The following is a 16,029-nucleotide window of genomic DNA, read 5'->3' on the forward strand; positions in this document are numbered from 1 at the left end:
GTTATATTTAAATCCATAAAAATGAAAGATTTAAAATTGACTTCTTGATAATATTTAAAAACTCACAGTGCCAGTTTTATTGCTAATCATTTTTAGAAAATAGAACACTGATGAATTTTGATTTAGCCTAAGTGAGTTATTATCACTGAAAAACTCGCTGAAGCCAGTGGTAACTGTGTTTTCTTTCTCTTCTTTGTTTAAGGGTTAAAGCTAAGTGACCCAGCCATGACCGGCAAAACACAGACTAGCAATGTTACCAATAAGAATGACCCCAAGTCAATCAACTCCAGAGTCTTCATTGGCAATCTGAACACAGCCATTGTCAAAAAAGGTGACATAGAGGCAATCTTTGCAAAGTACGGAAAAATAGTTGGCTGCTCAGTGCACAAAGGCTATGCATTTGTACAGTATATGAGTGAGAGGCATGCGAGGGCTGCGGTGGCAGGAGAGAATGCCAGGATCATTGCAGGACAACCACTTGGTAAGTGTTTATAGGCTATTTTTAATGGGAGAAATTGGTTGGTTGTATTAATTTCTCTTCTGTTTCCCCTGTTTATTAACTATCTTCAGTGCTGAATGCTGGTTTTGGTTGTGTTTTATTTGTTTCTTTGTTTGTTTCTGTCATAGCTCTAGGAAACTGAACTGGGGAAAGTGTTTTTTAAATATCAGCTAGGTTTAATAAGAATGCTGTTGGATGCTATTAAGTACTGTGTGGTTAAATACTTTTTTTCTGAATATCTGTAGTCATTATATCTCAGTTAACAAGTAAATAATGAAAAAGGCCCCATTCTTACCAACTGTTATGAACATGCTTAACTTGACACACAGTCATCCTGTTGAAGTCAGTAGGATTATGCATGCAAACAAAATTACACGTGTTTGCAGGATCAGGCCCTAGTTCGTAAATATAACACATTATACAGTATTATAATTTGCAGAACAATATGTGTGTAGGGGACACAGTGTGTGAGCTAATAATCAGATATACAAGTGGTTCAGTGGGATATCCTGTCCCCAATCCAGCAGATCCAATATATCTGCCTGGACAACCAATTCCTCCATAAGGTCCTTTTGAAATGATTTCCAGCTCACTCTCACCTGCCACATCATTAGATAAGAGAGGGGGGGATAGCTCAGTGGTTTGAGTATTAGCGTGCTAAACCCAAGGTTGTGAGTTCAATCCTTAAGGGGGGGGCAGGGCACTTAGGGATCTGGGGCAAAAATCAGTACTTGGTCCTGCTAGTGAAGGCAGGCGGCTGGACTCAGTGGCCTTTCAAGGTCCCTTCCAGTTCTAGGAGACAGGTATATCTCCAATTATTAAAACTCCTTTTCTGCAGCCAAGCCTCAAAACAATAGCTTTCACAGGTCAGAACTTAATGCTGCATGAAAGAAGTTGAGACTTCCTAGGGAAGCATGCTGTACAGAGCAGCTTTTCCCCAGCTGTCCCTCCCAACTTTTCACATGGTGATGCCTCTTGAAATTGCCAGGAGCCCCACCTGTGCATTATACCTGTGGAAGGTCTTCCTTTTTTTCCAGGAACCAGGTTGGAAATATGCTGCACTGAACCCCAGGACCAGAATCATGCCATCTGTGTATATTTGCTGCTTCTATGCTGGCAATAGCCACACAGGATAGATTTTGGACTGTTAAATATCAACAAATGGTTTTAATATTTGACTTTCACAACTAAGTCTTAGCACATGCATAGAAACTGCATTTATCAGATTGATTCTAAAGCTGTGCCCAGTTCATACTTCAGTAGCGTATCAGATCTTAGATAGCAGAAGCAAGAGGACGAACTACATTAATTGTTTAAATGGTGCCAAGTCACGTGTCTACAGAGATGCTATATTGAAAATTTAGGCTAAAGTTGTTCCATCATGCAGAGGTGCACAGTTCCACTTAATATCAGTCAGTACTGCATTTGCTTATCTGGGAAAAAAATAAAGAATTTGGCTCCTTTGAACTGAATCTAAACAGAAATGGATTTTTATTTGCTTGTGTTTTTACACATTCTTATATAGAGTCTTGATATTTCTCATGGAAGCTGTTCTCCATCCATCAAAGTTAACTGCTTTAGGCAAAATGCCTCTCAATAAAAATCACTGGGAGCACTCCGCCATGCAGTTTGTGAGAAGTTTGGGAAAACTGGAAAATATTACAGGATATTTGGCTGGATCTGGAGAGCTTTAATTAGAACTTCATAGTAGTTTTGCTGAATCCATAGTGAGTGTATCTAGGCTAGGAAAAATGTCAAGGCTAGCTACAGTGATTACTGGCTAACTTTCACTTAACTTTGCCTACTTTTAGTAGTCTACATATAACCTTTGTGCATTCCTGCTAATTTGGTTTGAAATCTCAGTGCTTCTTAGCTGTTGACACAAAACATAAGACATTTTTCTTAGCACTTGAAAGACATTTTAAAAGCTATAAACTACTTTAAAAGAGTGACAATTAAATAACAACCAAGTAAATGAAACCACCAATGGCCTGATTCAGCAGAAATTACCTATAGCCTGCTGCAACACATAAACTTGAAGGAGTTGTAAAATACTCTGGAGAATGGTTAGTTGGCAGGATGACTAATTCATCACAAATTTCTTAAGCCTTTGGCAGCTACTTTGCTGAATATTTGTAGAACTGACCTTTTATGATGTGATTAGTGGCAGCTATTGTATAGATCAACTGGTTTGCAGCAACTTTATACTGTATGATTGATATACGTAGTCTCCAAAAGAAGTAGGGGAAACAGCTGATCTAAAATCCAATTTGACTTTTTTGTTTATTTTATATGAAAAAGATGAGAGAAAAGCAGAGAAGAAAGAGAATCAGATGGTTGTATGTAAATAAAGCATGACAAAAAGCCATGGGCTTGTAGTGAGCAGAAGTTTGTTGCCATAGGTGCTTAGCAACAAAACCTCTTTGGGCTACAGTGGGGTGGCAGCGTTAGAGCCTGGATCTTGAATCTGTAATATTTGTGTAGTAAGTACACTGCATGCAGCTCCTTACCTATCTACCCATACACAGAGATTTTTTTTAAAATGGTACCTAAGTCAGTGGTCCAATATCACTGCCATCATTGCTGCTTCTGTTTTTTGTCTGTTTCTGGTAATGTCCCTTATGTGCCGGGCACTCTCTCATGAGAAGGTAAATTTCCTGTCCTGAAGAGCACACAGTCTGGAAGATGGACAAAGGGCAGGTGAAAGGGATGTAGGAAAAATAAATTGGTCAAACTCCTTCTATATAATAAAATGTATGAATAGCATGATGGGTTTTTTAGATTGTAGATAATTTCAATCATCACAATCTACCATAATTTGACAGTTAATTTCTTGTATGTGTCAGTAGAAGTGGGTCTCTTGGAGCCATTTGAATATGGAGACAGTAGTAGCCTTGAGGACCATGTCAGGAAGGACATTCCATGAATAGGAGGTGCCATAGGTTATAGGAGTGGAAAGGACCTTCTGAGCCATTGCCTCCGCTTCCTACAATAGCAGGAAACCCAATCATTTAATCAAGTTCCTCAACATGCAAGATGGCGTGGAAATGTTTATGGGACAAGTTGATAAGCAGAGCAACAAGGCTGACATCATTGGTGTAGTGGAGGGGACAGGAACAGGGTGGGAATGTAAGATATGCGTTTGGCTAAGTTGAGTAGGGAAAAGATATGTAGGGTTTTCTAGGCCATCACATGAAGCTTAAATTTGATATGATAGAGAAGGTGGAATCAATGGAGGGATTCAAAGAGAAGGTGATGTGGTGAGGTTGATGGAGAGGAAGATAATTTGGGGGGGACAATATTTTTCATTGACTGGAGGGAGCAAAATTGGTGGCAAAGAGGGGGTTACAATAATCAAGATTAGAGATAGTGGTCTAAATGAAATTACTAAAAGGGTGGAAAGAAACACATACTACCCAGAAATCTTTACAGGAAGAAGCATAGGATTCAAATTCAGAGGCGGAGGATACAGTCAAGGAGATGCTATATAAGCATCCAGAAGGGTGGCAGGAGAAAAAGGAAGATGTTATCAAAAGCCAAGGTGGATAAGATGGGAAGAAAAAGGATTAATTGATTTATAGATTCCAAGGCCAGAAGGGATCATTGTGGCCATCTAGTCTGGCTACCTATATAACACAGGCCATAGAAGTTCCCCAGTATAAATTCCTAGATCATATTTTATAGAAAAACATCCCATCTCAATTTTAAAATTGCCAGTGATGGAGAATCCACCATAACTCTTGGTAAATTGTTCCAATGGTTAATTACTCTCACTGTCAAAAAAGATACAACTTATTTCCAATCTGAATTTGTGTAGCTTCAATTTCTAGCCACTGGATCATATTATACCTTTCTCTGCTAGATTGAAGACCTGTTATTAAATATTTGTTCCCCATGTAGATCCTTATAGACTGCAGTCAAGTCACTCCGTAGCCTTCTTTTGTTAAGCTAAGAAGATTGAGCTCCTTGAGTCTGTTACTATAAGGCAGGTTTTCTAATCGTTCTTGTGGCTTTTTTCTGAACCGTCTCTCATTTATCAATATTCTTCTTGAATTGTGGGTACCAGAACTGATCAGAGTATTCCAGTAGTAGTCACACCAGTGCCAAATACAAAACCTCTCTGCTCCTACTCAAGATTCTCCTATTTATGCATCCCAGGATCGCAGTAGCAATTTTGGCCACAGCATCATATTTGGAACTCATGGTCAGCTGATTATCCACCATAACCACAAAATCTTTTTCAGAGTCTCTGCTTCCCAGGTTAGCCCCCCATCCTACAAGTATGGCTTTCTTTTTAGCTATATACATTTACAGTTAGACATATTAAAACACAAATTAAAACATTGTTTGCTCGTACCCATTTTACCAAGCAAGCCACATCACTCTAAATCAGTGACCTGTCCATTTCGTTCTTTATCACTGCCCCAATGTTTGTGTCATCTGCAGACTTCATCAATGATGAATTTATGATTTGTTCCAGGTCACTGATAAAAATTGCACATGGGATAGCACAGGAACTCCTCCATTTGCTCCACAGGGAATGTGAAGGAGTTGGAGCATGTACCTGGCCCTCCTCCATGCCATCCCACAGAGCTGGTGGGCTCAAGAGTGAGGAGCACACTGCCCTGACATGTGAGCTCTCCTCATGTGCTAGAGCAGTGGTTCTCAACCTATTTACCATTATGGGTCACATATGTGTTATGTGGGCTGCATCCAATACTACCTGAGGATGTCATATGGGCCACAGCTGTGTGCTGATTCCAATTCTTTCCTTACTTCTTTCTCTGACACTTGCACACCCATGCAAGGGCAGAGGCAATCTGTTCCTCTGTCTTTTAACTGGTGATACAGGCAACTCTCATCTTACGCGGGGATTCCGTTCCATGGTTAGCGCGTAAAGCGAAAACTGCATATAGTTAAAATTACTTTGAGTTGAATGGTGGGCAGAATCACCCACACTACAAGTACAGTATTAAATTTGTTATTTTTTTCTTTTTTTTTGTTTTTGCCATGTGACAGAACTGTATATTCATCCCAGTGCAGAGGGCCAGTGCAAAGCTTGCTACCTCATGTAAAGGCCACTTCAGCCCCACAATCAGGCCTTAAATGGGGTGTGTGGAGGGTAAATTTCATTTTTAAGGCAGGTAGAGTTATCATGGCAGTTCCTACATCATAGTGTATTTTGGGGGTGGTGGAAGGAGGTTTGGATTATAAGGTCTGATTTTTCACTGCATCGCATTATTCCTACACTGATGTAACTCTGCCAGTAGTTACTTCTGATTTACAGGATCAGACTCAGAGAACACCTCCTTATTGATATGGAGAGAAAAAATGTTACATACATGACTGGGCTTGGCAGAGTTCAGATTTTATAGTCTTTACAGATAATATCTATATTAATCTTCAAGCTTTTTATTGATTTAAATTTTCACAGTGGCAGAAAATGGGGGAGGGGGTTCCAGACAATTATGTAATGACAGTCAAAGTGGAGACTCAAAAAGCTTAAGAAGCTGTTAACACACATTTTTAACATCACGTCAAAATATACAAAGTAAATATCCTTCAGTCAACAAATCCCACCTGTTTTTACTATTAATTCATTAGTCCATTTGTAAACAAGCCATATTCAAAAATCGAAATCACTGCATTTGGACTCCTTAAGTTCACAAGCAGCATTTTTCTTTCTTTGCCTATCTGTACATTTTCATTATTGCTGGAAATATATATTTTGTTGGTTTGTGTGTGTACAGTGAAATCAATGTTTACCAACATTTCCCAATAAATTTCTAATAATTTCTAAGCTTATATATGACTAAAATAATGTTTTTCAAATGTCTTTGTGAACATTCGTTACTGGATGCTACAACAAAAAAATTGCTAAGATGTATGTTACGAAAAGCTTATATTTGTTAAGAGTAAGAGCTACAGCTTCTTTGATTGATTTCCTCTTTAACTAATAAATTAGTTCCATTATGGCTTCGGTTCTGTAAGTATTATTCACGTGCATCTGCCTTTAGGTCCAAATTAGATGCGGTTTCTGAGTACCTAGTGAGCACAGACTGACATATAGCCTCAGGTAAGGTGGTGGTTACAGATAATTATTTTGGACAACATACTCTATTGCACACCCTCTTCAGAAGTACAGAAGCCCTTCAGGGGCTTTCTAAATCATGGCAACGCAGTAGAAAACATCCAAAGAGTCGAGCAGATAATAAAGAGTACCTTTAGAGAGCCTTTGACATACACCTTTGTTGTAAATTGAATTGATGTGACAATAGAACTGTTTATCCATTCTCTTCTTGTGTCTCTGCTCAAAATAGATCTTTGGTATCTTGTGTTTTTTAATGCCTCACAATAGTGAGAAACTCTTAACCATGCTCATAGAGCAAGTGAATCAATTATCTACTGCTGCCTGTGTGTCCTAGACAACATTAGTAATGTCACAAGTGTTTATAAAAGTTACTTCTCCACTTCTGCAACAGAGACATTAACTCTCCTTTATGCAAAATGGGTTGCACGCCCTTAGAAACTTACAAGTAAGTAATGCAATGGAAAACACTTTTTTTATTATTATTATTTTATTTTATTATTTTTTTTATCAGAAAGGCATTTAGCTCAGTGGTAGATTCAGAAATGAAATCCAGAAGTGAATTACTGGTCAATTAATGTCCTACTTTTGGCCTCAGTTCTGAAACAGATAGCATGTCAGTGAAGCAGTTTGCATGTGCACTATCATATTCAGTGTATGACCCTACTGTGATCCTGATTCTGCTACTCTTACCCATCTAATTCAATAATAGTTTTGCAGGTGTACAAGATTGGGCCCTAAATTAGGAAATCTGTATGATCATGTTATAAACACTGGCAGTAATTTGTGAGGAAGGCATTAACTAGGAGATATTTTCTCACATTTCGGTTCAGTTTAAGTCAGTGAAGCCTTTTTTTTTTTTTTTTTGACCCATGATAAAATCAATCTAAACTATGGAGAGTGACAGCCTCAGTGAAACCTCAGAGATTGCTTGTGTCTGATGAATATCTGGGAACATTTTAGAATTTCAATATATATTTTAATGAGGCATATTAATAAACCATTTTAATTTCCACATATTCCAGCACAGATTCCTGCCTCGATTTTGGGTGTGTGTGTGTGGGGGGGGGGAGAGATTGCTGAATATCACCCACTTCCCCCAGCCAAACAGCTTTTTAAAGCTGCTGGTCAGCATCAGCAGAGCTCAACTGCTAAGTAAAACTACCAATGCTTAAGGGCCTGAACCAAGAGAATTATTCACAGCTTGCTGCATAAACCACATAAACCACGAGAACTGTGAGACGTCAAGGATATTGACTTATTGTGTGGCTAGCTACTTTGTTGAAAATTTCCTGAATCAAGCCCAATTTTTTGTTGTTGCTAGTATTAGCAGTTACCTAGCAACTGGCCTACAGAAACTTTATTTGATACAGTATGCATTCTCTCTCTCTCTTTCTCTCTCTCTCAAAATACTAATACAGAAACTTGGAAAACCACATGATCTTTTTAAAAAGAAAAACATAAACAGGATTTACTTTACTACGTTCTAGCCAGCTCCAGGTGGGTTTTCTATTTGATGGCCTTTATCCACTGAAGGGAGAGTATCCAATACAACTGCAAATTTCATACAAATTGCATCTCAAAACACTGTAATTATTTAATAGTTTAAAGAGTTAAATAACACCAGAGCAGAAGAGAAATTAAAAGGTATAGGGAAGGATGAAGATATATCTCTAGAAATGGTTCTTGGTTTGTCTTTGTTTTTAAATCTCGTGTGTTTTATATGGCTGCCATCACCATAGTAGCTGAGTGCCTTCCATGTAAAATCAATAGCAAAGTCCTTAGTGGACTTCATGGAGTCTCTAGAACTTTGTCCTCTTTTAGGACAACATTCTGTTTGGAGTAGGGTGCTATTTTTTTTAAAAATTGAACCTTAATTTTAGGGTTTATTTTCCTGCCCCCTTTTTTTTTCTGGTTGGCAGGATTTGAGGGAAGAAGTGGGTGTGATGTCAGTGTTGTGAGCTGACACCCCATGAACTGACACATCATTCTTTCATAGAAAGGCTTTTTTGAAGAGGAAGTAATGTAAATTTTGAAAAAGTGAATGGTGGAGAGTTAATGAGGTGGAGGGAAACTGGTGGCAGCTGTAGCATCAAAGGTTCTCCCACCAACAGGGGTGAATATGTGTGAGGTAATAGGCAGAACTTGTTGAGAGGAGAATGCCATCAGAGGCTATAATGCTGGAGCTTTCCAGGCCTTAGAATTCAATAGACAGAGGCAATTTTATTTGTTCATATTTTTTAAAGGCTCAGTTGTCTTGCCTTAAATTTCAGTCAAGAGGTCTGTTCTGTGTTTCAAGGAGCAGCACTTTTGGCACTCAAAATATAGAAGAAAAAAATGTTCTTCACACTCAAGTTGTATGAAATGGAATGTTACTTTTCCTGATCATAAAGCTTAGCAAGTGAGGAATTGGACTGAAGGAAGCAGACCCATTATATTCCAAGAACAGTAACTCTTGGCTGAAGGGATTGCAATCTGGTTTGGGGAAAAATATTTATGGAAAGTGAAAGTTTCTCTGAAATGAAAAATGTACAATTTTGGTGTATTTTCTGCATAAAACAAGGGTTATGGGTTTTCTGTTTTGGGAATTCAACCTGTCTTTTAATAGGAAATAGGGAGATCAGAATGGATTCAGCTGTAATGGAAGTCCCCCTCCTGGCAAAATCTTTAAGAATAACTTGGACACATTAGTTTACACCAGTTGAAGATCTGGCCCATAAAATCAACATAGTAAAGACAGCTCATTGAGATTGTGATGGACTACAATAATTTATTAGGTTGAGACTTGGAAACATATTTAGCAAGAATATAGCAAGGACTGTGATTGTCTTAGGCCTGGTCTACACTAGGACTTTAATTCGAATTTAGCAGCGTTAATTCAAATTAACCGTGCACCCGTCCACACCAGGAAGCCATTTAATTCGACATAGAGGGCTCTTTAGTTCGAATTCTGTACTCCTCCCCGACGAGGGGAGTAGCGCTAAATTCAACATGTCTATGTCGAATTAGGCTAGGTGTGGATGCAAATCGAACTTAGTAGCTCCGGGAGCTATCCCACAGTGCACCACTCTGTTGACGCTCTGGACAGCAGTCCAAGCTTCGATGTTCTGACCAGCCACACAGGAAAAGCCCCGGGAAAATTTGAATTCCTTTTCCTGTCTGGACAGTTTGAATCTCATTTCGTGGTTGGACATCGGGGCGAGCTCAGCAGCACCGGCAGCAATGCAGAGCTCTCCAGCAGAGGAGTTCATGTAATCTCTGAATAGAAAGAGGGACCCAGCATAGACTGACCGGGAAGTCTTGGATCTGATCGGTGTGTGGGGCGAGGAGTCTGTGCTTTCGGAGCTGTGCTCCAAAAAACGGAATGCAAAGACCTACGAGAAGGTCTCCAAAGCCATGAGAGACAGAGGATACAGGCGGGATGCAACGCAGCGCCGCGTGAAAATCAAGGACCCCAGACAAGGCTACCAAAAAATCAAAGCGGCAAACGGATGCTACGGAGCCTGCCACCACTGCCCCACCAGTGACCGTGGACTCTGACGATAGGACAGTGTCGACGGACAGTTCCTCGGCGATGTTCACGGACGGGGAAGATGAGGAAGGGTTTGTGGAGGATGAGGCAGGTGACAGCGCTTACAACGCTGGTTTCCCCGACAGCCAGGATCTCTTCATCACCGTCACGGAGATCCCCTACCAACCTTCCCCGCCCATTAACCCGGACCCTGAATCAGGAGAAGGAGCAGTCAGTAAGTGCTTTAAACATGTAAACTTTTATTCTTAATATAACAGGAATCTGAAGTATGTGAAAAGGAGGTCTCTATATATATGGGGATAAAACAGAAATCCTCCTGGGAGATCTCCACGAAGCTCTCCTGGAGGTAATCGAAAAGCCTCCACAGGAGGTTCCTGGGGAGAGCTGCCTTATTGGGTGCTCCGTGGTAGCACACTTTTCCGCGCCAGGCTTTCATGAGATACTCAGGGAGCATTGCCTCCCCGAGCACGGCTGCATAAGGCCCTGGTTTGTGCTGGCTTTCACGCAGCATGTGCTCTCTATCTCCTTCAGTGACCGTCCTCAGGGTGATCTCACTCGGAGGCTCCTGCATCTAATTAGGGGAATTACTGTAATGTTACGCCTGGTCCAAAGTATTTTTAAAAAATCTCCGGACAGACGGCGTAGCAGAGACTCAGCACGCTGCTGCGTGACAAGCGTAACAGAAAGCCAAAAAATCAAATGGACGCTCATGGAGGGAGTGGGGACTGAGGACGCAAGGTATCCCACAGTTCCTGCAGTCTCTGAAAAGCATTTGCATTCTTGGCTGATCTCCCAATACCTGTAAGGTCAAACACATTGTCCGTGGCAGTTCAGGGCATAGCTCGTCAATGTACCCCCCTCCCCCACCCCCAGAAGGAAAAGGAAAAAAAATCGTCTCTTGACTCCTTTAAATGTCACCCTATGTGTACTGAATGCTGCTGGTAGACGCAATGCTGTGGCACTGTACTGTAGCATCCTCTCCCCCACGCCCCCGCCTCATGGGTGGCTGATGGTGCAGTAAGACTGATATCCGTCGTCATCATCATCAGCCTTGCTGTAGATGGTGTAGTGCAATACGACTGGTACCCGTCCTCGTCATCAGCCCATAAGTAGACGGCCTGCTAACCATCTTCATCATAGCAACAGGGGGCTGAGCTCCATCAGCCCCCGCCCTTCATGTGTAAAGAAAAGATTCTGTACTGCCTGGACTGTCATAGCAGCAGGATGCTGTTTTCCTCTCCCACACACTGCTTAATGTCCTGTCTGGACAATCATAGCAGCTGGAGGCTGCCTTCCCCTTATTTCATTTCAGTAACAAGTCACTGTTTCTTATTCCTGCATTCTGTATTACTTCAGCACACAAATCAGGGGACACTGCAACGGTAGCCCGGGAAGGCTGGGGGAGGAGGGAAGCAACAGGTGGGGTTGTTGCAGGAGCACCCCCTGTGAATGCCATGCAGCTCATCATTCCTGAATAATCTGACACGGAGCAGCTGTGCTCTCTGGTTCTCTGAAACACTGGATCTCTACTACACTAGCCCCATATTCTATGCAGGAATTATTCTATTTTTAGAGACCATAAAGGAGGGATTGATTCGGGGAGTCATTCCCAGTTTTGTCTTTTGCGCCCCCGGCTGATCTCGGCCAGGGGCACCTATGACAGCAGCAGAAGGTATAATGCAATACGACTGGTAACCATCATCACCTTGCCAATTTACAATGGCATGGTAGATGGTACAGTATGGCTGATAACCATCTCTGCTGTCATGCAAAAGCAAATGAATGCTGCTATGTAGCGCTGCTGAATCGCCTCTGTCTGCGGCATCTAGTACACATACGGTGACAGTGACAAAAGGCAAAACATGCTCCATGGTTGCCACGCTATGGCGTATGCCAGGGCAATCCAGGGAAAACGGGCTCGAAATGATTGTCTGGCGTTGCTTTCCCTGAGGAAGGAATGACTGACTACATTTACCCAGAACCACCCGCTACAATGAAATTTGCACCATCAGGCACTGGGATCTCAACCCAGAAGTGCAAGGGTCAGGGACACTGCAATGGAGTAGAACAGGGGCAGAGTTTATGCTTTCAGGATTGCCTGCTGCAGGAATGCGGACGAGATAGGTGCTGTGCATGGTGTTGTTCACAGACACAGACTAGACTGTGTTCATTGTTCGCAAAAATGTATCTTTGCAAGGAATTCACTCCCTTTCTCCCATCACACAGCTTCGACTAGGGTATTGCATAGGACAGTCACCTTTAGCAGGGTACAGAGAGGGGGCAGGATCAGCAGCAGGTCACACACACAGTGCAGTCAGTAGGCACCCTAGTCGGTATGGGAGGTGGTTTGCAGGTTCTGTGTGGGTGGAGGGGTACGTGACTTTGTAGCGGGGGAGGGGGGTTACAGATCTCATGCAATGGTCCCTGTCCTGGACCACAGAGCCACGCAGCAGAGGAATCTGTATCCGTCCTCCCCCGCCACAAGGCCACATAGCCCCCGCACACAGAGTCCCAAAAAGGAGGGATGGCAGGCTCCGTTGAAACAACCAGTCCGGCACTGCAGACCGCTCTGGGAGCAGGAGCCTGTCATTCCTCGAGTTTAGAGGCGGTCTTTACATCACCGCACACCCTACTCAGCACAGTCTGCGTCCCAGTTTCAACCCTTTAATGCAAAGTCATCAATAAAGAAACCTTTGTAAAGTTACAGTGGAACATGTATTTTATTTTTAAATGTGTGTTGGAAGTGGGGGAAGCGGGGTGGACGGGGTATGTAACTGCAGATGCTAGTCAACAGTAACTTGGTAAAGAAACAGGGGCAGGTTCAGCTTCTCTGTAAAGAAACTGAACAGTCACAGGTCACGCTGCTCGCTGCTCGCTGGTACTTGAAGAGTTCCTTGTCGCTGTGCAAGGCGCCTGCATAGGGCTTCACGAGGCAGGGCATTAGCGGGTAGGCTGGGTCCCCGAGGATCACTATAGGCATCTGCACATCCCCAAGAGTTATTTTGTGGTCCGGGAAGAAACTACCTTCCTGCAGGCGTCTAAACAGACCAGAGTTCCTGAAAACACGCGCGTCATGAACTTTGCCTGACCACCCGACGTTGCTGTTGGTAAAACGTCCCCCATGGTCCACCAGTGCTCACAGCACCATTGAAAAGTAGCCCTATTTCTCAGCAGCTGACTGTGGAAGAGGTGGACGATAAGGTGCGAGGAGTTGACAACGGACATAACTGCAGCGGGCTCCATGCTCGCAGTGCTGTGGCGCCCGCGCTGTCACTGAGCAGAAAAGTGCACGAACAGATTGCCCACAGGCGCTTTCGAGGAGGGAGGGAGGGCGTGATTGACGGTTCAATGATGACAATTACCCAAAACCACCCTCGACACATTTTTTCCCTCAGTATGCATTGGGGGGAAATCCCAGAATTCCAAAGGGCAGCAGGGAGTGCGGGAACTGTGGGATAGCTTCCCACAGTGCACCGCTTCCAAAGTCGACGCTTGCCCCGTTACTGTGGACTCACACAGTCGAATTAGTGTATTTAGTGTGGGTACACAAATTCGACTTCATAAGGTCGATTCCACAAATTCGACTTAAGTTGATTCGAAATAGTCTTGTAGTGTAGACATACCCTTAGGAGTGCAAATGTGGAGGGCTTTTTGTGCCTTTAGCCTCTTCCCTCTCCTGCACACCTTTTAGGGATTAGGAATGATGTGGTTCTTTTGGAGTTTATGTGGTGTTTTAAAATCTGTGGGCCTGATTCGTCTCTCATTTACACTGGTTTAAGTCAGGAGTCAATTCATTGATGTCCATGGAATTAAACTGATGTAAAATAGGTATGAGAGCAGAATCAGGTCTTATGTTTGAGGAGAAAAGGTACTGGGAGGTTGAACTTCTGACGTATATTTAAAGAGACTTTTCAAAGCATTTATGGAGTTTTGTGCTATATTTTTTCTGTCTTTCTTATTTCTGGAGTCTGTTCCAATAGCCCATGAAACTAATTTATAGCACTGGAGATAAAGAGCCACAAATGAAGCCAATAATCAAAGGGTCTATTCCAGACCTATGCAAGGCAATGGGATGGGATTAACCTTTCACATCCTATTAATGATCTCAGAAATTGTTTGAAAATTCCTTTAGTATTAAAAATGCTGATCCCACTTAAAGTGAAAGTCCATTATGGGGCAGCTTTTTAAAGCTTTTAATTAGCAAATAACTGAACATGCCCAACTTACTCAAATACTTCCTGGGGACATGAAAATCATCTGTTTGTGTTGGCACATAGCTAGATAGATAGCACACCGCGCTAGCTAAATGTACAAATAAAGTGACAAGAAGTGCACATCAAATAATTCCATGCCTAGAGTACATGCATTTATTTGCCTGTGCCTGAATATGAAAATGAGGCTGGGCAAAGATTCTAGGGCCCTGGTTTTAAACCTAAGGGCAATTTATAAATGAGTCCTAAAGTGAATGAGTTGCTAGAATGGTATTTTTTGAAGGTGGGAATGATTTGTCATGTTATCAAAAGATGAGCATCAGCATTCTGAGCAGGCAAGAATCTGGAGATCTGGGGAAGTTGTATAAAAGGAAGCTACAATAGTCCAATCAAGGGGGAATGGATGAGGTATTCCTCAGAAGTAGAATCAACACAATGATGTATACAGAAAATATTGATAAGCAGATTTGTATGTATAGAATGAGGAGAGACATTCATGGCCGAAGATGATGCCAAAGGTGTTTTTTAAAAAAAAAAAAACCCACACACAACTGGAGGCAAACAGAGGGTATAAGATGAGGAAAGAAGTAGAGAAGCAACTGTTTTAAGAGATGCACCTCGTGCACAAGGGAAACATTCAACTGAACCAAGCTGAGATAAAGCCATTCATTTGTGTGGGTAAAACACAGAGGAGGAAAAGTGATGATGAGGCATTGTTTGATAGATCATATTTTATGTAATAAACTAAGTTTAAATGAGGAGGGGACTGAAAATTCCACTCTGTGGAACTCTAAAGATGAAGAATCAGGGCTGAGAAGAAGCCACAAGCAGAGAGACAGAGTGAGTGACTAGATAGGGAGGAGTCAACCTTAAATGCTAGCACTGAGAGAGTGTATGAAGTCAGGCTTGGAACATGTAATGCTGAGGGTTACATTGTGATGCAAAAGCATGAGACTTGATAAGAAGATCCTAGTGGAAGAGGATACGCTGTATGACTAAATATACATATGAAAAATTGCTCAGAAGAAATTGTTTAAAACTCTTGTAATCAAAACAGAGTACTTTTTTTTAAAAAGCCTGACTTTGGAGGGGATATTTTTAAAGAACTCTGTGCATTTTTAGATGAGCGACTCCTGTTGATTTTTAACTGGAACCACAGTTAGGGACCATATGCATTATTTTGAAAATGTGGGGCTGTGTATTCCAGCATTTTGATAACCCATTAACTAAAGATGAAATGCATTTGTCAGTGTCACTTGCCCTGGTTCATTCACAGTGTCAGAAGGGGCTTTACAGAATTTTCTTAAGCTCTTTACTATTCTGACGTTGTACTGTAGTAGCCCCAGTGAATGACATGATTATTATTCTCTCTTAAGAGTGCTGGAAATCAAATGCCATGGAAATGTGATATTAGACAATTCTGAATGTATTGTTAGAGTTTGATTGGAGAAAACTTATGTCATGTACTATTCCAAGTAGCCAGTTTATTCCTTGACTACTTTGAATTGTTTCCTTCTTTAAACAGAGCTTACAGTATTTGAATGCCAAATTCTTCCCTGACTTACATCCTGATCAGCCCCATAGACTTCATTACGGTTGCACAGGGTGTAAATTGGGGAGAATTTACCCTTAAATTATTAACGAACTCCAAATATTTTTTCATGCTATCCCCTAATGAGGTAGGGAGCAGAATTTCATT

General features: G+C 41.7%; 1 protein-coding gene across 2 annotated transcripts in view; it reads left to right on the forward strand.

Annotated features, from left to right (window-relative positions):
- Positions 1–222: 222 nt before the first annotated feature.
- RALYL (RALY RNA binding protein like) overlaps positions 223–16,029 on the forward strand; it is a 280,552-nt gene continuing 264,745 nt past the window's right edge. For both annotated transcript variants that reach the window (XM_039527487.1, XM_039527488.1), the window contains exon 1: positions 223–481. In XM_039527487.1, the coding sequence (XP_039383421.1) occupies positions 226–481 (256 nt within the window). In that variant the 5' untranslated portion in view covers positions 223–225. The remainder of the gene's footprint in view (positions 482–16,029) is intronic.

The sequence above is a fragment of the Mauremys reevesii genome, linkage group 2 (assembly GCF_016161935.1).
Source record: "Mauremys reevesii isolate NIE-2019 linkage group 2, ASM1616193v1, whole genome shotgun sequence".
Classification (NCBI taxonomy): domain Eukaryota; kingdom Metazoa; phylum Chordata; order Testudines; family Geoemydidae; genus Mauremys; species Mauremys reevesii.